Source organism: Gavia stellata, unplaced genomic scaffold, assembly GCF_030936135.1.
Source record: "Gavia stellata isolate bGavSte3 unplaced genomic scaffold, bGavSte3.hap2 HAP2_SCAFFOLD_42, whole genome shotgun sequence".
NCBI classification, from domain to species: Eukaryota; Metazoa; Chordata; class Aves; order Gaviiformes; family Gaviidae; genus Gavia; species Gavia stellata.
In genome coordinates, this window is record NW_026776913.1 from 1428576 (window position 1) to 1450141 (window position 21566).

Here is a 21566-nt window from a genome sequence, read left to right on the forward strand (position 1 = left end):
GACCTGCCATCTCTCTTCACACATGATTCACAGTGCATCCTGTAATGTGTTAGAGCTTTGTTTATTCACTCTGTTGCTGGTTTTGTTGTTGTTATTTCTCCCTATCATTTTCCTGCATGACTGTTTGGATTTGTCCCACTACACCTGAGGCAGGAACGTGCTCTCTCTCACCTGGACACCTTAGAAAAGTTTCTGTAACATTGTCTCCTGACTGACTCTCTCACACTAGCTCTGTAATAAAACAGGATCTCCCCTGCACGCTGCCTGCACGGTTGGCTCTTCTTCCAAAGTTGCTGTCAAGGAGAACAAGAGCCCAAAAGGGCCCATTGGGTCATGGATTTGGGAGCAAAAACTTCCTTGTCACATCATGCCCTCTTAGAGACCAAGGGATGGATTTTGAACTGATCTCTGTGTGTGTCTAGTGACAGTGGGGATGGTGAGTGTCACTGAGGGACATACCCAGGGCAGAGCCATCAGGGTGAGCATCTCCTGACTCGAGCAGGAGAGACGGACAAGACAATGGCCAAGTCTCTTCCAACCTGAGTTATTCTGTGATGCAATTAGTCTTTTCCTTGGAGACAGAAAAGGCAGAGGAAGGAGAAAAGACAGAGAGGCAGAAGTAGAGAGATGATATCTGCCAATATAAAGACAGTAGTTCTTCTGAGCAATGCTTCTCCAATTGAAGAAATGATAAGAAAATTTATTTTGTTAAGGGGCTGCATAAAAGAATTCACAGAGAGCAAGGGAGTGGAATCAGCTTGCCAGTACATGCCATTGCTGCTGTTAAGAAAAAACTATGAAAAAAAATCATGAAACTTCATGAAAAGCCAGCCATGCTGGAAAGGAAGACTTTTCCAGGTATTACATTGAGTTCTTTTCTGCAGAGGTTTCCAGTTTTCTCCTGAAAATCTACTGGATTCAGTTACCCACACAGAGGTGGTCGCTGTCCTTTGGAGCTGAAGCACCCACGTGGGAAATGCATCCCAGGACGTCTGGGAGCCCTTCTGGAGCCTGAGCTGGTAGGCAGGCAGAGTACCTCGGGGTGGTGGAAGACATCGCCTGCCTTCAGCGCTGCTGGGTAGGCTGTGACGAGGCTTCTCCAGCACAGCAGCACGTTGTGTCCCCTTGGGTGCTGGCTGTGAGGTCAGGTCTGAGCAGCCAGCAGTGGGACAGATACTCTGAGGTCTCGAAAGCCATTGCAATGCTGCCCCCAACAAGATGACAGATTTGGGGAGGTCAGGGGGAGCTGGGACAAGATTTGGGCGAGGGCAGAGAGGTTTGGCCAAGAGAGATGAAAGGTTTTGAAGAGGAAAGATGCGTTAGGGTAATTTTGATGCCACCGTGATACTGACTGAGAAAACATTCACGTGAGGCCTTTACCCTCTTTCTAAGCAGTAACCTGAAGCCCTAACCCTACCCCAAAATGGCACCCTTCACCCTGACAGGAACCCACTGCTCTAATCCCTAACCTCAAACCTTACCTCTAAACCAAAGCCCAAACCAGAAACTCCTCCTCCTACCCTGTTACTCACTCCAATTCCCAGCCTTTATCCCTGCCATTAAATGCTAGCCTTGACCCTCACCCTCCCCACAGCCCTACACAAACCCTAATCCACAAAGCGAGCCCCTCCCCTGGCACTAACTAGACACCCTCAGCAGAACACCAAACCCTCCCCAAAGCCCAACAGGGCCAAGGTCTTTGTCCTCTGGGCTATGGCAGGTGCCTCTGCTACTGACGCCTACCAGGAGAAACCCGGAGGCTCTGGACTTTGGTTCTTCCTCGCCCCTTCTGGGGAGGCTGGGAAGTGTTGCACTGTTTTTCTGCACTTGGCATTGCTCATCCTCACATCCCCCTGCCCCCAGGAAGAGCCCTGAGCCACACGTGAGGGACCAGCTCTGCCTGCCCAGGGCCTGGGGCTCAGGGTTTGGCCTTTCTGCTTCATCTAACAATCCAAGGGCTTTCTCAGCATTACAGCCACCTGCACAGTGCCTTTGCCTCCCTGCAATCACAGCCTCCAGTTATCGGCTCTAACGAGTCCCTGGGGAGGCTCTGTCAGTAATGGCCCTCAGTGGGACCCAGTAATGCTTCAAGGTACTTCAGCTTTTGCTTCTGCCTTTGCCTTCTTGAGAGGTTTGATCCCTCTCATCATCAGAGGTACATGGACTACAGGCCCAAATACACCGTGGGGCTCATTAAAACACAGAAAGCCCTAACGAGCTCTTTCCCTGCGTGTCACTTTCTTCCAGTCTTCAAGACTTGTACAGCTAATTGGAATCATTTCATAGTGCAGTTAAAGAGGAAGATTTCAAAGTGCCCCTAATAAAAAATACATTTTTTAAAATGTTACATTTTATTCCTTTCAGTTTAAAGAAGAGGTGACAGCAGCATTCTCCAGTTGATATTGACCCAGAGTGTCGGGGAGGAAAAGCAGTCCCTTGAGGCCTGACACTGCACGGACACCCTTGCTCCTCACCTCCCCAGCCCCACCATTTCTGTCCTTGGCCACCTGGGACTTGCCTCACTTTGCCTTCCGTCAGACTTCTCGGGACTCTGGGAGCTGAATGTTACAGCGCCATTGCACCACCTCCCACCTGCTTTCCTTAGAGAACTGCCTGCACACCGGCACAGAGGGAATGTTCCTCTTTGCAAGCAAAGAGAAGGAAAGCAAGGAAAAGTTTCATAAACATTAAAACGCACTCCTCAACCACACGTAAAGTACAAGCTAGGTCTCATGAGGCTGACTTTCTACAAGGGATAATCTCATGAGAAATGCTTTAGATAGGGAGATACAAAAAAGTAAATATCAACATAATTAAAGATTTGGCTCTTAAAGAGAGACAATAAGACTACTGAAGGACAGGCCGGCTTTTAGTCCCTGAAGCTCAAAGCAGCAGCAGCGTAGGTGAGAGGTACCAGAACGAACAAAGAGAAAGGGAAGGAGAAAACTGGAGAATAATGGAAAGGGCCTTTGCCCAGGCAGTCTGCATCTGAAACGATGACTTTAGAAATGGTCTTTGTATCAGGGCAGGGGAATGTCTATGAAAGATCAGAGAAATGAAATACAGCGTAGGACAGGCAGAAGAGTGGTACTGTTGTTACAGGGGAAGGTCAGCATTTCCTTGGAATATGCCTTTTGAAAGGTCATGGGATTGGTAGAGGTCTCTTGTGAGTGAGGACAAAGCAATGGTGCACCCCTCTTGGAAAGAAGGCCAAAAGTGCAGCCCAGGGAACCCCAGGCTGCACAAGCTCACTTCACAGAATCACAGAATCAGAGAATCACTAAGGTTGGAAAAGACCTGTAAGATCATCAAGTCCAACCATCAACCAACAAACACAACCATGCCCATTAAACCATGTCTCACAATGCCTCGTCCACACGTTCCTTGAAAACCTCCAAGGATGGTGACTCCAGCACTTCCTTGGGCAGCTTATTCCATTGTCTTACCACTCTCTCAGAGAAGAAACTTTTCTAATATCCAGCCTGAATCTGCCCTGGCGCAACTTGAGGCCATTTCCTCTTGTCCTGTCACTAGTCACGTGGGAGAAGAGGCCAACACCCACCTCTCTGAAACCCCCTTTCAGGTAATTGTAGAGAGCAATGAGGTCTCCCCTCAGCCTCCTCTTCTGCAGACTGAACAACCCCAGTTCCCTCAGCCGCTCCTCATCAGACTTATGCTCCAGACACCTCACGAGCTTTCTCGCCCTTCTCTGGACACACTCCAGCACCTCAATGTCCTTCTTGTATTGAGGGGCCCAAAACTGAACACAGTATTCAAGGTACGGCCTCACCAGCGCCGAGTACAGGTGTACTCGTTTGGTGAGGAGTGTGCCATCAGTTAGAGGCCTCTTGGGTGACATTTCTGGGACCTTGAAAGAGAAGAATTTGTCCAAAAGCAGTCAGCATAGACTTATCAAGGGTGAATCATGCCTCACCGACTTGATTGCCTTCATGATGAAGTAGCTGCATTTGTGCATGAGGGGAGAACAGTAGATGTTGTTTACCTCAGCTTAAGCAAGACTTGTGGCATGGTGACCCTCAATACTCTTCTACCCAAGTTAGGTTCTTACAGTCTGGATGGGTTGACAAACAGATGGGTGAAACATCAGTTGGATGATCAGGCTGAGAGAGCAGTGGTGACGGGGTCATAGTCTACCTGGAGGCCACTGGGACATACTGGGGCATTGTGGGGCAGCACAGGGGACTCTGCTGAGACCTGTGCAGTTTAATACATGTATCTATGACTTGGAGGAGGTAACTCTCATCTTGTTTGTCGATGATCCTAAATTGGGAGGACCATTGCTGTGCCCTAGGGATGCCATAGAGGGGAAACTGGAGAGGTGGGAGGACCGTCCTGTCAGAACCTTCATGGCATAGAAGGCGGCCAAATGGCAGGTCCTGCGCCTGGGACAGACTAACGCCCTGCAGTGGTAGGGGCTGATGTCTGCCTGGCTGGGGATCAGCTCTGCATAAATGGCCCTGGTGGTGCTGGGGGACAGAAAGCAGAATATCATCTGTACACTACAGGGTCAATTTTTGGGCCTCATGTGGGGCAGGGGAGGAGGGAGTGAGCGGCTGTGTGGCTGCTGGGCTATTGGCCAGAAATAACCCATTACAGCAAGGAACATGTTGATAGCCGGGAGCGAGTTCAGAGGAAGACCGCCAAGATGCTCAGGGGCTTGAGGACTTACATTGGAGGAGGAACTGAGGGACAAGTCCTTGTTCAGCCTGGAGAAGGGAAGGCCTCAGGAATATCAGCCTGCCAGTCACTGTGGGGATGTTTTCAGGAAGATGGAGCCAGTCTTGTCACCGTGATCTTTGGCAGGAGGATAATCGCCCATAGTCAAATGTTGAAATAAGGACTATTAAGGCTGGAGATAAGGACAATCTTTTTCTCCATGAGGGCATCCAAGCATCAGAGAAGGTTTCCCAGAGACAATGTGCCATCTCTGTCCCTGGATGCTTTCAGCCTCCACTGGATAAAGCCTTAAGCAACGTGGTCTGACTCCATAGCTGCTTCTGCCATGAGCAGGAGGTCAGAGCAGAGACCCCCTGGAGTCCCATTCAGAAGAGTGGAAAACTAAATGATGCTGCAGTTCCTTCCCCTCTGGGTCTTTCCTTGATGAGAGTCAGGAAAGTTTTCAGTTCCACATGACCACCATGGAAGTAAGTCAGATGTTAGTATGGTCAGAGCAGCTGGAGCTTGCTTATCCGCTTCCAGGCAGTGTTGCTCAGATGCAGGGCTGCTTGACAGGTTTCTCTCAAGCAGCCCTGATCATTCCCTTTGCTTCACCTTTCATTCCCCTTTTCACTCTTTTCCCACCTCTCAAGCCCTACTCTTCAATCATCCTTATCGCCTCCCATGTAAAATCCAACTCCTTTTCACCGTTTCCCCACTGGCCCTGCCTTGGCTTCACTTTGGACCTTCCTTTGGTGGTTCTGAGATGGTTACCACGGTACTTTCTACCTTGGTTAGCAGCTCCATTACACTAGCAGTCTTCTTGTCATCTGTAGTGTTCTGATCTCGTTGGAGGCACCACGATTCAGGATGACCATTGGCACACGTGCTTTAACAGCTGGACTGTTGGAGCTTCAGTCCAGAGAGACCTTGACACACCTGGAGATTTGGCCATGTCCTGGCCCTGGCTGGGGTGGAGTTAACTTTCCCCATAGCAGCCCTCATGGTGCTCAGCTTTGTATTTGTAGCCGGAGTGCTGTTGCTACCACACCGCTGTTTTGGCTCTTGCTTAGCAGTGCCGGTGCAGCATCAAGGCTACCTCTCCAACCTCCCTCCCCTGCAAAGGCCTGGGGAGGTGGGCAAGGGCTTGGGAGGGGACAGAAAGTGTTTTGGGTGCTCTTGGGATGTGTCCTTCACACAATGATGTGTTTTGCATCGGTCTAAGGCTATCCACTGTGGAAAGTGGACTTATGAGGAGGTAAGATGGCCTTAATATACAGGTGAGGAATGTCTTCTATGTTGTATTGAACCATGTCTGCCTTCCGTTTTGTTTGTTGGCAAGTAAGAAACTTCCTTCTGTGCCTGTGTGCAGCTCTTTCTCCAGGTGAAACAGTGGGAACTGGTGCCAAGGGGCTGAAACATGCAGTTGCAGGCTTTAGTTGAGAAGACTCTGTTTGTACAGCACTGCTGTAAGGCGCACGTGGTTGAAGATAGAAATGGTGGAGTTGGTGGAAGGTACCAAGACTGCCCATATAGTTTCTGCCATAAAGGGTAGTGACTTCCATATATATTCCTCGGCAGTTAGGATATGCTCTCTTTCAGTATCAGTTGCAGATTGCTGCTATCACTTAAGGTTTATGCAGAAAAATAAAGGGAAGTGGGAAAAGAATAAATTCTTTCTTCCTGTTGGTGAATGATGAACTCTTTTCACTTTGAATACACTCCTGAAAGCTCTCAAATGAACCACATAAAAACAGAAAATCAGGAAAATTGGCTTGTTAGGGCGTTTTTCATGTTCGAGTGCCCTCTGGAGCCAACTTCCTGAACTGCAGATCCTGAAAGATTGAACAGGCCTCTAGAGAAGGAGAAGCAGAAGCAAACCTCCACGATTCTGAGGGGGTTAGTGAGCCCCACCAAGCGCCATCACTGCAGAGACCACAGAGGGAACGCTGGACAAGGTGACCATCCCTGAGGGCTGGTGAAAGAGGAAGTCAAAGGTGACAGATAAGAGGTGGAAAATGAAATGTGGGGGTGGCTCTGATGCCAAGCAGGCCCTTGATGTCTTTCTCTAAGGAGGATGACCTAGTCCTGACCCCCATCACCTTGCAAAAGGCATCCTGTCCCTCACTGGATGCTCAGGGCTCTTCCTATGAGCAGTGGGATGTGGGGTGCGCAATGGCAAGTGCAGGACAGCGGTCGCACAGCTGCCAGCCTCTATGAAGGATGAGGAGGCAAGAAAGCACTGGGGCTGTAAGGAAATGGTGACCTTCTTGGAAGAGGCAGAAGTGACAGCGAAGAGGACAAGGACCCCACTTGTGTTATTGAGAGGTCCCAGACCCACCAAGACTCTCAGCTGTCCCCACCGCAGGCTTTCCTACACTGTCCTATGCCTGTGCCTGTTTCCCAGCAGATTTAACCACCTACCATGACTTCCTGAATACAGTAATACAATAAATTCAGTAAGTTTGCAGATGATGGTGAAATAGGAGGAGGTCTGGATTTGATTGAGGGTGGAGAGGCCTTATAGAGAGAACTGGATAGACTGGAGAGCTGGGCAATCGCCAACCACATCAAATTTAACAGGAGCAAGAGCTGGATTCTCCACCTGGGATGCAGTAATCCGAGTTATACATACAAATTGGGGGAGGAGAGGCTGAAGAGCAGCCCTGCAGAAAGAGATCTGGGGTTTTTGGGTTCAGGGCAAATTGAATAGGAGTCAATAGTGTGCCGTGGCAGCCAAAAGGGCCACCCGTGTCCTGGGGTGCATCAAGCACATCATCGCTAGCTGGTGGAGGGAGGTGATTGTCCCACTCCGCACTGCACTGGTACGGCCCCACCTCAAGTGCTGTGTGCTGTTTGGGGCACCTCAGTAGAAGAAGGACACCAAAGTATTAAAGTGTGTCCAGGGAAGGGCAACCAAGGTGGTGAAAGGTCTCGAGGGCAAGACTTGGGAGCAGTGGCTGAGGTCACTTGATTTGTTCAGCTTGGAGAAGAGAAGGCTGAGGGGTGAGCTCATCGCAGTCTACAACTTCCTCAAGGAGGGCAGCGGAGAGGGAGATGCTGATCTCCCCTCTCTGGTGACCAGCGATAGGACCCGAGGAAATGGAATGGAGCTGCGTCAGGGGACGTTCAGATTGGACATGAGTAAAAGGTTCTTCACTGAGAGGGCTGTTAGTCATGGGAACAGGCTCCCGAGGGAAGTGCTCACGGTACCAAGCCTGTCAGAGTTCAAGGAGCGTCTTGAAAACATATGTCATGTGCTTTAGTTTTAAGTAGTCCTGGTGAGGATTAGGGAGTTGGACTCAATGATCCTTATGGGTCCCTTCCAACATTAGATATTCGATGATTCCTTGACTTCATCAGGTCAATTCTGTCTTTTACATGCAGTTGTTGATCTTCAGAATGAGACTCATTCTATAGAAACGCTGTTGCTGGTACCAGTTGCAAAACCGATTGTCTGACTGCAGGATCTGCCCAATTCTTTTCAAACCTTTTCCCCTCAATAGCAGGATGGAGAAGAATACCATCTGCACCCTCCTGCCCTTGACCATCACACCCAGAGCAGCGTAGTCATGCTTGCTACTTTCCAGGTCTCCTAGGACAACATCAGTGGTTCTCGTGTGGAAGAGCAGAAGGGGTTAACATTCCAAGATCAGGACAAGCTTCCGCAGCCTCCCAGCAATGCACCCCTTGATCAAGGACAGCTGACAGAGCTCCTTAGAAGCTGCTAGAGCTTGCCAGCAGCTTGTCAGAAGTCTACGTCTCCTCTGACTCTTCTTACTTGGCAGCCAAAGGCCCCTTGAATGTCCTCAGAGGGCTCCATGGATCTTCAAGATGCAGGTTCACTAAGGCTCTCAAAAAAGTCCCCAGAAGACATTGTCAGGACTCCATTCGGCCAAGAGCTGAGGAACTCGGGGTGATTCCAGTATTGATCCTGAAGTGAGCCCGAGGTTGGTCTAGAGGCATCCGAAGGTGCTTTCCAGCATGAATGGGTTTGTGATTCTGTCATCTCTCATAATAGCTACTGCAATTCTTGCAGTCATCAATTCCTCCTCTGCATCTGGATTAGCACCAAGCATGGTAACCCTAGAGCCACACCCTCTCAATGGTGTCAGGATGCCACTAAGGACTGAAACATTTTATGTTGAAAGTTTCATTGTGGATGACTCTTTGTTTTCAGACAGAACAGGCCCTTCTCACAGCCTGAAACACCTGTGCATTGCAACATGATGCCAAATGAGAGGGATGCAATCAGAAATTCATGACACGAGGGTAATGATGTTATAACATCTGAGGGGTCCTTGGGAAAGCCAGTAAAAACTCAAAATGCCCTAAAAATCTCAGACATGACTTTGTAAGGTTGGCTTTGCCACTATGGCAGTCTGAGGGAGCTGGGTTTGTTCAGTGGAGAGAAGAGAAGCCTTTGGGGACACCTGGGGACAGCCTTTCCACACCTACCAGGAGATCACCAGGAAGAGGCAGCCAGGCTCTCCTTCCCTGTTGTGAATGATGGGAGGGTGAGGGCCAATGGACTTCACTTGAAACATGGGAGGAAAAGCTCTTTACCCATGAAGAGGGTCAAGCCCTGAGGCAGGTTGCCCAGAGAGGTTGTGCTCTGTCAGTCCTTGCAAGTTTTCGAGCCTCACACAAATAAAACTCTGAGCCACCTGGTGTGACTTGATAGCTGACCTTGCTGGGAGCAGCAGGTTGGCTCTCGTGCAGCATGAGGGACTGCACATTTCCTTCCACCACAGGGCTTCCCTGAACCATGCTAGGGAAAGCACTCAGCTTCACCTTGGAGGTGAGCAAACCTAAGTTTGGTCAGATTATCTTTTTTGTCTTGCGCATGTCACCACTGCTTACCTGCAGAGCTGCTTGGCAGGTACCTCCAAACAGCCTCGATCATGTCCTTTGCTTCATCTTCTCTTTTCTTTTCCCCTCTTTTCCCCCATCTGAGCTCTGCCCCTTGGTCATCCTTATCTCCTCGCATACAAACAGCCCACCTGTGTTTGCTCTTCCCACACTGGTCTTGCCTTTGCTTGCTCTGTAGCAAGCATTTCTGAGATGGGTAGCATGGAGAATTCTATATTGGAAAGCAATTCCATTAAACTAATACCTCAATTTACCATTTGTAGTGCTCTGCAACTCATGCTGTTACCTTGTGAGAGACACCACAATCAGGGTGAGCCATTTGCACAAACAGCTGACAAAACAGTGACTCAGTCCATGAGGACCTGGAGGATCTCTGGGATTCAGCCAACAGAAACCTCCTGAATTTACAAGGAGAAGCCACCAGTCCTGTACCGGGGGGAGAAGAATAACCCTGTACCTCAGGGCAGGCTGGTACCTGACTGGCTGAGCAGGGACCCAAAGCAGAAGGGCCTGGGCCCAACGAGGGATGCCATATGACCCAGTAGCACGTGCTCACCAGAAGAAAGATCAGCTGCGTTAGGAATGATGTGGCCACCCAGACAGTGGGAGTTATCATCCTCGTCGAGTGAGCACCGTTGTGGCCACATTTGGAGTAGTGTGTCCCTCTGTGGGGTTTCCTGCTTTAGGCAATTTGGGAGGAACTGGAGAGTGCCCAGAAGAGCTCTGCAGAGATGGGGGTCGGGGTCTAGTGCCCTCCTTGGGGGTGCTGAGGCAGCTGGGTGTTCGCCTGGTGGATTTAGACTGGACAGGAGAGTCCAGTGCACACACACAGTGCCCTGCTCTTCTCCTCGCTCATCCCATCTCCCCACAGAGCCTTTTCCCTAGCGAGCACATCTAGGCTGGCCTGGCCAGCCACTCCTGCACCCCCTCCCCAGGCTGTGGAGCCCAGGGCCATAGGGTGAGTCCGCAGGGTCATGCTGGTCATGCTGGGAGGCAGACCCAGCTCCGGGTGACTACTGCACCCTTCACCTCAGCACACAGACGCTGCCCCACGGCTCCAGAGAAGATCTCAGAGAAAGGATCTCAGACAAACCACCCAGAGCAGGGTCCTTTATTTTGTTTAAACAAACAGCTCCCAATTTATACAAAGTCTCTGGGTGACATAGGACAGGCAGATACTGAAATAGAAATAGGATGAAGAATGACTTCCTTTTTGTGGACAGCATTAATACAACCAAGAAAAGCTAAAAACCAACGAAACCAAACTAAAAAACCTCCCAAAGAGAGTCTGGGCATGTAATGAGTTATGTGACAAGAGACATGCAGAAAACGATGGGCAGTTCATTGCCGCTTGGGAAAAGCAACCAGTCATCAGTTTCCTTAGGGCATCCTTGAGCTCCTGGTTCCTCATGCTGTAGATGAGGGGGTTCACTGCTGGAGGCACCACCGAGTACAGAAATGACACCACCAGGTCCAGGGATGGGGAGGAGATGGAGGGGGGCTTCAGGTAGGCAAACACAATAGTGCTGATAAAAAGGGAGACCACGGCCAGGTGAGGGAGGCACGTGGAAAAGGCTTTGTGCCGTCCCTGCTCTGAGGGGATCCTCAGCACGGCCCTCAAGATCTGCACATAGGACAGCACAATGAAAACAAAACACCCAAAAGCAAAAGAAGCGCTAACCACAATAAACCCAATCTCCCTGAGGTACAAGTCTGAGCAGGAGAGCTTGAGGATCTGTGGAATTTCACAGAAGAACTGGTCCAAGGCATTGCCTTTGCAGAGTGGTAGTGAAAATGTATTGGCTGTATGCAGCACAGCATTGAGCAACCCACTGCCCCAGGCAGCTGCTGCCATGTGGACACAAGCTCTGCTGCCCAGGAGGGTCCCGTAGTGCAGGGGTTTGCAGATGGCAATGTAGCGGTCATAGGACATGACAGTGAGAAGAGAAAACTCTGCTGAAATGAAAAAGACGAACAGAAAGACTTGGGCAGCACATCCTGCATAGGAAATGGTGCTGGTGTCCCAGAGGGAATTGGCCATGGCTTTGGGGACAGTGGTGGAGATGGAGCCCAGGTCAAGGAGGGAGAGGTTGAGGAGGAAGAAGTACATGGGGCTGTGGAGGTGGTGGTCACAGGCTATGGCGGTGATGATGAGGCCATTGCCCAGGAGGGCAGCCAGGTAGATGCCCAGGAAGAGGCAGAAGTGCAAGAGCTGCAGCTCCCGCGTATCTGCGAATGCCAGGAGGAGGAACTGGGTGATGGAGCTGCTGTTGGACATTTGCTGCCTCTGGGCATGGGGACCTGTCCAAGGAAGAAAAGTCATTGAGAAGCTAGGGGAGACTTTTCTGAGCAAAACCAAAGCAATTTCCTTCAGACCCTCCCCTTGCTACACACCCTGCTCCCCTGATTTACTTTTCTAGGAGACCTTCCTTCAGCTCCATGGCTGAAGCACTGGTTTGGTGCTGCCTGAATATGCTGTGAGAAGTGGGCTGCTGAGGTTTCAGCCCTGTTCTGCAGCAGTGAGTTCACGGGAACGGTGGAAGCAGGGGCCAGTCCTGGTGTTCAAATATGTCAGATGAAACCACCCCTAATGCAGAAGAGCTTGTCAGCATCTGCATTCCCAGTGCTAAGGAACGAGGTTGGCAGAAAGCAGACTGAAAGTTTTCTCTTTGTTTTTAAATTCCCCCATCTTGTTTGAGGATGGTTTTGGGATGTCAGAAACCCTCAGTATTTCTGTTGCATGCAGTGAGAACACAGTGAAAGCAAGAGGATTGCCTTTGGGTTAGAGCAGAGTGAGGGGAGCTGGTCTGTCCCTCAGTCTGAGATGCCCTGGGTTTGCATCTTTCTGAGACTGAGGGCGATCCCACTGCTTTGTTTCTGTGAAAAGCCCCCAGACACTGCTGAGAGCAGAGGGATCCACTGCAGACCATTAAATGTCTCACTCTTTCTCGACGTCTCAGCAACCCATTTCTAGCCAAGGACACACACGGCTTATTTCACCAACCCAACAGCATTTCCTTGGTCATAACATCTCTGTGCTTATCCATGGTGCTTTCAGATAATACAAAGATTTGGGACAGATTTGCATCCTGGAGGGCAGCTCACAGCATGAAGGATACCTCAAGGAGATACCTATGTTTTTCATGATGGAGTCTCACTAAGGGAAAAATAGCTCATTCCCCAGCCCCACAGACTGCACTGTCCACAGCCTCACAGGTGTGAGGAAAGCTGGGACCCTTGTTCCCATGGACACACTTGCATGGAAGGACGCACAAGATCAGTGTGTGACTCTGCAGATGAAACTCCCATCCCCAGAGAGCCTGACAGCAAGAACGAAGAATCCGAGTTCACATCCCTGATATCATCCCTGGGAGAAGGCAGTCCTGTCCCTCTGATGGTGCAGCAGGAAATACCTGCTCTGGAGCACATTTTCCTCCTCCAGAGGAAAACCCTCCCAAAACATCCCATACTCTGTGGGGTGTAAAAGCTTTTGGAGAGTCATGTAGGAACCGCAAATCCATTCCCCTTCAGCCAGATACTTACCGTGTCAAGGGCTGTGAAAACATCTTTCCAAGTGAGCTCTCAGCATCCTCCCATTCCAGACTGGCTTTAACCTCTCCTTGCCTCACTCCTCTCCCCTCGGTGCCTGCAGGCAGTGCCCTCAGCCCTGCTGTGCTCTGCAGAGGAGCTGCTCCTGGGCAGAGCTGTCTCTCCTCAGCGCTGCCCGCTTGCCATGAGCTCCCTCCATCCCAGGAGCCCGGCCCAGCTCAGCAGCAGAGGAGCAGCCCAAGGCGGCACTTTCTCTGCCCCTCGGGGCTCCCCCCAGGGGTCCCTGGGGCTCCAGGGGAACCTGCTGTGAAACAGGCTGGAGCAATCACTGAGGTTCCCTCCCGCAGCTGGGGAGAGACACTTCTTTCCAGCACTGACATTTCCCTGCTGAGAGACAGAGTCACACCCAAATATCAACTTTTCTTGGCCCATCTTTAGACAGGACAGCCAGACAGGGACAGGCAGGGATCTCCTTTACCCCTGCTGAGGGAAGGGATGCAGCTGAGCCCGACAAGGCATCTCATCCTGGGTTTGGAGTGCTGGGGCTGGAAGGGCACTCAGCTCCCTCCCATGCACACCACAGACCCACAGCAGGTGGGATTCCTCCTGCCCCCCTTCAGGTGGACACACAATAGGCACCTGCATGTGAGCTCCTGCTCTCAGCTCCCATGGTAATTAACGGAGCTGGAGGCCAGGAGTGAGCTGTTCAGATGCAGTTGTCTGGTGACATCTGAGGTGCCAGAGGTGGTCAAAGATGTGTGCCGGTAATAGAGACAGATTGAAGATACGTGCAGGCTGATGTAGAGACAGGCCAACATCTGGGGCATCTTCTTGGAGGCTCTTGGGAATTTCCTTTGGCCAACTGAAAGGACAGCTGCTGCCCAAATTAAGGGCAACTGAACCTGTCCCTACTCGTTATGTTCAGTTCAGCCTATAGAGATATTCATAGGATGGAATGGAGTCGTATGCCATAGGGAGAGCTCCGTCTCTTTCTTCCTCTCCTCCAGGTGCTGGGTTTATTTGATCTTCACTGACTGTATTGGCAGGTGTCTCGTGTTCATCCCCACATTGGGGTACAGAATTCAAGGCAGCTGCTCAATGTAAGGTTCAAATCCAGGCCCACAGAGCTACATGAGATGCCAAGACTGGCAAGAAAATCACAGGACCACCAGGAAAGCAATTCCCATTCAGGGTGGGTGTGTGACAGACACTCCAGTCTGCACGCCAGGCAGACTCTGTCCAGAGAAGAGAGTCTCCCATTTTGGTCATTCAAACTCATACTGTATTCCCTTAGGAGGAAATGACTCTATTCCTCTTCTCCACAGTCAGTCAGAAATGATGTTCTCATGAGACCTTCCTGCTGCATTGTCAGACAGAGACAAGGCCATGCAGGTGCCATGATGGCCGGTACCGAGTGGGAGCTGCCCACAGGCTGCACTGGGACAAGGAGCTGCTGAAGTTGTCCTGTGCCCAAGGGATCTCTGCAGCACAGTACAGGTGTGGAGGCCACGCTGTACATGCAGCACAGCATAGCACTAATTGCTCGGTGCACGATGGTCTTCTGGTCAGGACCAGTGATCAGGTTTCCCTGGGAGAAGTCTGCGCTCCACCCCGGTGCCACGGCTGAGGTGCTGCAGCCCAAAGGTGCATGGCCAGGAGGAGCTGGAGCACAGGCAGGAGGAGCTGAAGCCCCAGGACTTGCCACTCTACTGTGATGGTTTGGGATTAAATGAGATGTGGTGGCACAGCTTGCTGAGCTGGGGTGCTGCAGTGGAGGGATACAGGCTCTGATGGAGAAGGTGACAGATGGACGAGAATCGGGGGGAAGCACGCTGTGTGAAGGAGCAACTGGGATATATGGAGCTCCTCTATGAGATGGGCCACAGGTTGGGCCAGCTTCTGTGAGTGAGGATGAGAACAGAAATCAGTAAGGGTGACATGGTCTTGGCACTCATAACCTACATGGTCAGGGAGAGGAAACAGCAATAGTCCTCTCTCAGCAAGCCGAGGAAGTCTCCAGGTTAAGCAGCAGGTTCCTGTGGGGGACTGTAAGTGCCCTGGCATTCCCTGGCCAGGCAAAGCGACAGGATGGCGGCAGCCTGGAGGCTCCTGGGACAAGTTCCTAACAGAGCTGCCAGGTAGGGACAACAAGGGGGATGCTCACCTGGAGGCGGTACTGGCAAACAAGGAAATATTGGGGTCCCAGGTGTCAAAGGAAGGCCAGCAGCAGAGCACAGGCTGGTGGACTCCAGAGACAAAGACTTTGATATACAGGGGGGACTGATCCAGGTGGTGCCATGGGAAGCAGCTCTGAAGGCGGAAGGAGCTCAGGAAATGTGATAGGCCTTGCAGGACAGCCTCTCCCGAGCACAAGAAGGATCTCTCTGAATACCTATGGAAAAGAAACATTCATCTGTTGGCCAGTATTGCTATGATGGCCAACCCCATCCTGGCTTGTATCAGAAACAGTGTGGACGGCAGGACTAGGGAAGTGATTGTCCCCCTGTAGAGAGGTGGGTGCTGGTCTCTTCTCCCAAGTGACAAGTGATAGGAGAAGAGGAAACAGCCACAAGTTGTGCCAGGGAAAGTTTAGACTGGATATTACGAAAAGTTTCTTCACCAAAAGGGCTGTCAGACACTGGAACAGGCTGCCCAAGGACGTAGTGGAGTCACCATCACTGGAGGTTTTAAAAGACGTGTGGATGAGGCGCTGAGGGACATGGTTTAGTGGTGGACTTAGCAGGGTTAGCTTTACGGTTGGACTTGATGATCTTAAAGGTCTTTTCCAACCTAAACCATTCTATGAATCGATGATTCTATGATCCTTGTACAGAGTCCGCACATGTGCGGCGCATCAATGCCACCTTTACAGAGAAGGAAACAAGGCATTTGACCAGGTCGTTGAACCCTGCAATAGGTATGCCATGCCTCCTGAGGTTCCCGCAAGCACCTAAGCTTTTGTGCAGAGAAGTGTGAGTCCTCTTTAGGTGTCCTGCCTGTCTCCCGCCCCATGCTGTGCCTTAGGCTGTGAAGAGAATCAAAACCAACTTTATGACTCAGTTAGCTTCATTTTACATGCTGAAATACAGGGCAGATGAAGGGAGCTCTGAGCTTCCAGGCTCTCTGCCACCCAGTTAGGACTTCAGAGAATGGAAATGCAGGTAATCCTCTTGTGCCAGTGTACACCACATCATAATTTTGCCTTCCTTTGTACCTTTTCGCTAACCTGGGATCTGCCCGTTGGCTGCCTTTGGTTAAAAAAGAAACTATTCTTCTCTTCCACCTCCCCTTCCTCAAAAAAGCAGAGGAAAAAGATATGGAGCATGAATCACTTAAGGACAGTACTGTAATCTTTAAATTATAAGAAAGAGCAAAGATAGTACAACGAATTCCAAACATCCTTGAGAGCTTCCTTATTTTTACTTGTCTCCAAAGCTCAGCCTGATTAGATCTTGAAAGGACTACCTCAAATCTCTGCAACCCAAATCCCTCCAACCTTCTCTTAGCCAAGGTCTTTTAGCCCAGGACACTTCTGCCTGTCACTTCAGCACACTGTCCAATCTCTCTTTTTCAGCTGGGTGACATCAAGGTACTCCATTGCAACGCCTTCCCTAGAAATGTCTTCTCTCCATGCTGATCCCACTTGGATCATGCCATGTTATGTACGGCTCCATCCTCCTCTTGCAGAGCTCCATTGGATGGGCAGTTTTCCATTTCTTTCATGCCCATTCAACTTCACAACATTTTCTCTTGCATGCATACCACATATTGTCTGAAGCAGCACATTTATCCCCCACAGCTTCACACCTTTCCCACTGCAGGCTGAGATATTTCTCCTCTTGGAGCAGACATTGTGCAAAACTGCTCCATATATGGAAACCCACTTCAATGCTGCATATTCATTTGGGCTAAAAAAAGATAATAAAAATATCCTGAGCTAGTTTCTCAAAGACACATTTTCAAAGCGGCAAAGCAGATTCAATACAGAAATGCTGAGAGCCAAGTTACAAAGAGAGAAGGAAAAATAGGTGAAGACTCACAAATTTGTCTACACTGACAAATTCTCTGTCAGTCAAGAGCAAGTCCCACAGCCTGGGGGACGTTTTCATGAATTGACCCTCTGGGAAGTTTTGTTTCTTGGGCCTCTTGGCTCGAGCCTGTGACATTGACATTTCCAGGAAGAAGAAGAGTTCCAGTTCAGGTATCAAACTTTTGCCCATCCTGCCTGGAGATCCAGGACAGTTGTGTCACACAACACCCAGTGTCATAGTGAAGACAGAGGCAGTGTGAGTTGTCGTGGTTTGGACTCAAATGGAAGCTCAACTCCTGAGCTGTCAGGACCACATTGCTGCAGTTAGACAGAAGTTCCCTGACATGACTGTGCGTTCCGACGTAGTTGGCAGAGTTTTTCACAGCCCTCACTGAGAAGGGCAGGGTGTCAAGGAGAGGAGAACTCATTTCCGTTTCCCAAATCCCACGGCAGTGCCCAAACCGTCCTTCCCTTGTCCCCTGGCACCCCATTGCTTGAGATGCTAATCTGCTGGGGCTTCTCTCAGAAAACCTTCAATAATCCTTCAGATGCTTGTGTGATTTCCCTAAGAGTATCAGTATCAAAAAAGAAGAAGAAACAAAACAAAACCAAACCCGCAACATTAATCTGCCTAAATATAAATATCTGCAACACAGCAGTTTGCATCTCTGATGGCCACTCTGGGCAATGCCACTTAGATCAGTATTTGCAGTGTTGGTCATTATACCTCATCCTCAAGGACAAATCTACAGCAGTTCAGAGGAAAGGTGCCCTTGAAAAGTCATCTTTTGTGTCCCCCAGGAGGCACGAGCACTGCTGATTCCCCACTCCAGAGTGGCAGAGGCTGGATCCCCTTCTCAGGACAGACCCCTTGCCAGGAAGCCACAGGCATGGGGGGAGCTCCCCTGGTTCTTACTGGCAATTCACTCGCATCCCTTTTGGTGTATATCCTCCTTCTCTGTGTCTAATCTCCCCACACACAGGAATGACGGAAGAACAAACATTTCATAAAAACTTGTCATAAAGTCCTTGTTAGAGGCAAGAAGTCCCCCCATGAAATCTGGAGGGAACCCGGAAGATTGCCTTAAGCACCAAGAAGAGCCAAGAAGCTCAAGGCCTCTTCTGAAGTGCAGCAAATTCTTGCAGCCAAGACCTGAGCCTGGAAGTGGGAAGGAATTTCTGTCTGTGGGTGGAGGAGGAACAAGTGTGTTGTGGGAGTATGTCAGGGCTGAAGGCCCTTGCGCAAATCAGAGATGATGGAGACATTCCCACCTTGTGCGCTTGCCTCAGCCTAGGAAATGGGGAGATCCTGCTGCTGGGGGTGTCTGTGCTCAGTCATGCCCCATGAGCTGACCTTGCTCTCTTTTGCAAGAAAGAAGAAAACAGGAGGACTCGGTTTGCAGTATCTAAGTCAGACAGTGGGACACAAATAAGTAATTACATTGTTGGAGGGGAGTCAGAATATGAGAAGGAAAGAAGGGTGAAGTAATGATTTCTGTGTTAAAAAATGGGGAAACTGAGACCCAACTTGTGCATCTTTCCTCTGCGCAAGGATCTACTTTTTTTTTTTTCAGAGGAGCTGACCCTATCAGAGTAGCTTTCACAGTTGTCCTCTGCTAGGAAGCCCAGAGAACAAGAGGGATGGGATTCACCGAGTTGGATTTAGACATGTCCAGTGGAAGGGCTTGATCCAGCTGCCCACTTCTACCTGCCAATAGGGAGATGCCCTGAGGAATCCCAGACATGCAGGAATGCCACGCCTCAGCCTGGCTGGGTGACAGAAGAGAAAACAGCATGCTTAGAGTCAGTTTCCTCCCACTCCTGGGCAGGTGTGGCATTTCAACAGCTCCCACTTGCAGGATCACAACTGGCTTTACTTTAAAGAAGGAAGAAAGCCAGGCAAGTTTTTTACACTCTTCAAGACCAGACCTATATTTCTTTAAGACACAAACTCCCTTCTCCCGCTTCTCATTCCACAACCAGTCCCAAGATTCTGCACTTCTAAAGATATACCTGGTACACAAAAGAGGCACTTACGAGTGGTCCCCACCTGATCAAATGAGATCCACCACCTGTTTATTCCTGGTGGATCACAACATGTATGAGCTCTCAATGCAGGCCACAGTTTTTCTGAGTGCATTTCCAAGAACCCCCTTGACCTCCCTCTTACGCAGGCTGCAGAAGAGTGGATTGACCAGGGGCGTGAGGATGGTGTAGAAAAAGGAGAGGACTTCATGGAGCTGCCTCAGGGAGGCTGTCCTGGTGTCACGTAGAAAAGGACGAGGGTGCCATAGAAAACAGTCACCACGATGAGGTGAGAGGAGCGGGTGGAGAAGGCCTTCTGCCTCCCCATGGTGGTTGGGATCCTCAGGACTGCAGCTCTGGTGCAGATGTAGGATACCAGTGTGAGTCCAAATGGGAAGGCTCCACACACATGGGTGTGTCCCAGTGGGTGGCTCCCCAATTTGGCACAAGTCCCTGATGATTCCCTGTCTCAAACTTCATATCTTTATCGTGACTTGGAGATGGCCGAGGCAGTCACCTAGACAGTCGAGAGAGCTCCTGGAATGGAGGAGCCCTTTTACTCAGTCATTCACCCCACCTACACTGGGGTGCCTTGGTCCTGAAGGTGCTTCCATGGGGAGGGTGCCTCAGATTCACTGCTCGCTCTAAATCACATCCCATGTAGATGGCTGAGAGACAACTGTGAGAGAGCTGAGGGATTGAGATGGATCCCTAAGATACGAGCAAGATGGAGAAAGAGACAGCGAGAGATTAAGAGAGTTGAGAACATAAGGGGCATGTCTTGGCACCCTGGCCCCATACACTCTGCCCCAACCTCTGCCTGTCCACTGAGGTGTGTGAGTGCCCATTAGCTTATGCCCCACAGCTCTGACTGCACTGACCACCACGCTGCCTGTATCTGGGTTCAGCAGTGTCAAGGACACAGAGAGGGTATCTAAGGAAAGAGGAGCTGGAATGAGAAGACAGGCAGGACAGGGCTGTACCAAGACACGTGGTCTCACTTCATAGCTGCCACTGTGCAAAGAGCCACTGGCACAAAATGGCAACACTGTGGCAGGGATTAGAGAAGAGGAGAGGTTTCCTTTTAATTTTGGAGAGACTTTAAGGTACAATTGTAACCCTCATGTCTTCAAAGGATGGCCCCGCTGAGCAAGAGTCCATACCTTGTGCAAATGAGCACGCGTTGCCCGGTATGTGGCTCTGGGCACTTGGCATTACCTATGGGAAAACTAAGCTGCCAAGTCGATGCTTAGTACAGTTCTCCTGAAGACCACTGTAGGAGGAGATGATATCACCCTCTAGAGTGCTGATCCTTCCCTGCTATCAAAGGAGGCCAGAGAATGAACTCATCTTTTTAGACATTAAAGTTATGAAAGTCTATGTCTGAACAAGCTAATTCCACTGAATGTGCTGGATTAGCTGAAGTATTGGCTCTGGGAGCATTGTGTCAAGGACTGGACATTTGTTTCACCAAACATGAGTGATCTGGAGACAGGTGCACTGTTACTCCAAACTACATTCCTGACCAATATTCTAGATTCTGGACCAAATTAGAAGAGAGGTCATTCTCAACAGTTCAACTGGACTGAATTTCAGGCATGCTTTTGTTCTGACCAGGAGGTTAAAAGAGATGTAAGTGCCACTTGGTCGAGAAAGCAAGCTGTTATTGTTCTCTTCATTGTGTTCCACCTATTTTCTGTCATTTCCTAAAGACTAAGAGGTTCAGCAAAGATCTGCCACCAAAATAATCGGGAAACCAGATTTAGGAGGAAGGCGAAGTTGCATGAGAACTGGAGGAGGGTGAAGCTTGTTGAGAATTGGGTGTGCCATGGAGGGATGAAGTCCTCTGCTTGTTGCTTTCTGTCTTGGTTTGCACGCTTAGAAAATGCCACTGTGGTATTCACCAGGGTTTGTAAAGTGCTTGTAGGTCATTTCAAAGGCATTGCTATGTAGGGTCGTCCTACGATGACCTATTGCAGAAGAGAGTCTGGTGTGATATTCGATTAAGGAGATCTTACACTGCTAAGAAATAAAGGTCTCATTTCTGCAGATGCATCATAACCATGTGTTTGCCCTCCCCACCCCTCTCTCCTTTCAAAATCCACTTACAACACCTCTTCTGAGGTGGAAAAGCGGCTTCTGAAGATTATCCCACTTCTCTTGAAACCTGCCTTGAGAGCATCTTTCATCAGCTGGTTCCTGAGGCTGAAAATAAAGGGACTCAGCAAAGGAGTTGGCAGTGTGTTGAGAAGGGCCACTGCCTTGTTTCAGGAAATGTGGTGACTTGAAGGCTGGACATACATGAAGATGCAGCCCAGAAGGGAGTAGAAGTAGCACTGAGTTAAGCAGCCTGGGCAGGACATGGCTTTGCTGGCCATGCACAAGTTTCCTACGGCTTTGGGTATGATGGATA

The 21566-nt window shown here is 50.0% G+C and overlaps 1 protein-coding gene across 1 annotated transcript; it reads right to left on the reverse strand.

The window, feature by feature from the left end:
• Positions 1-8054: 8054 nt before the first annotated feature.
• On the reverse strand, positions 8055-11854 carry LOC132321458 (olfactory receptor 14C36-like). Its single transcript, XM_059834953.1, has 2 exons — positions 10915-11854; positions 8055-8272 (listed from the first exon to the last, which is right to left on the reverse strand). Exons 1-2 carry the CDS (start codon positions 11825-11827, stop codon positions 8055-8057), a joined length of 1131 nt encoding a protein of 376 aa, XP_059690936.1. The 5' UTR covers positions 11828-11854.
• Between the last annotated feature and the right edge of the window lie 9712 nt (positions 11855-21566).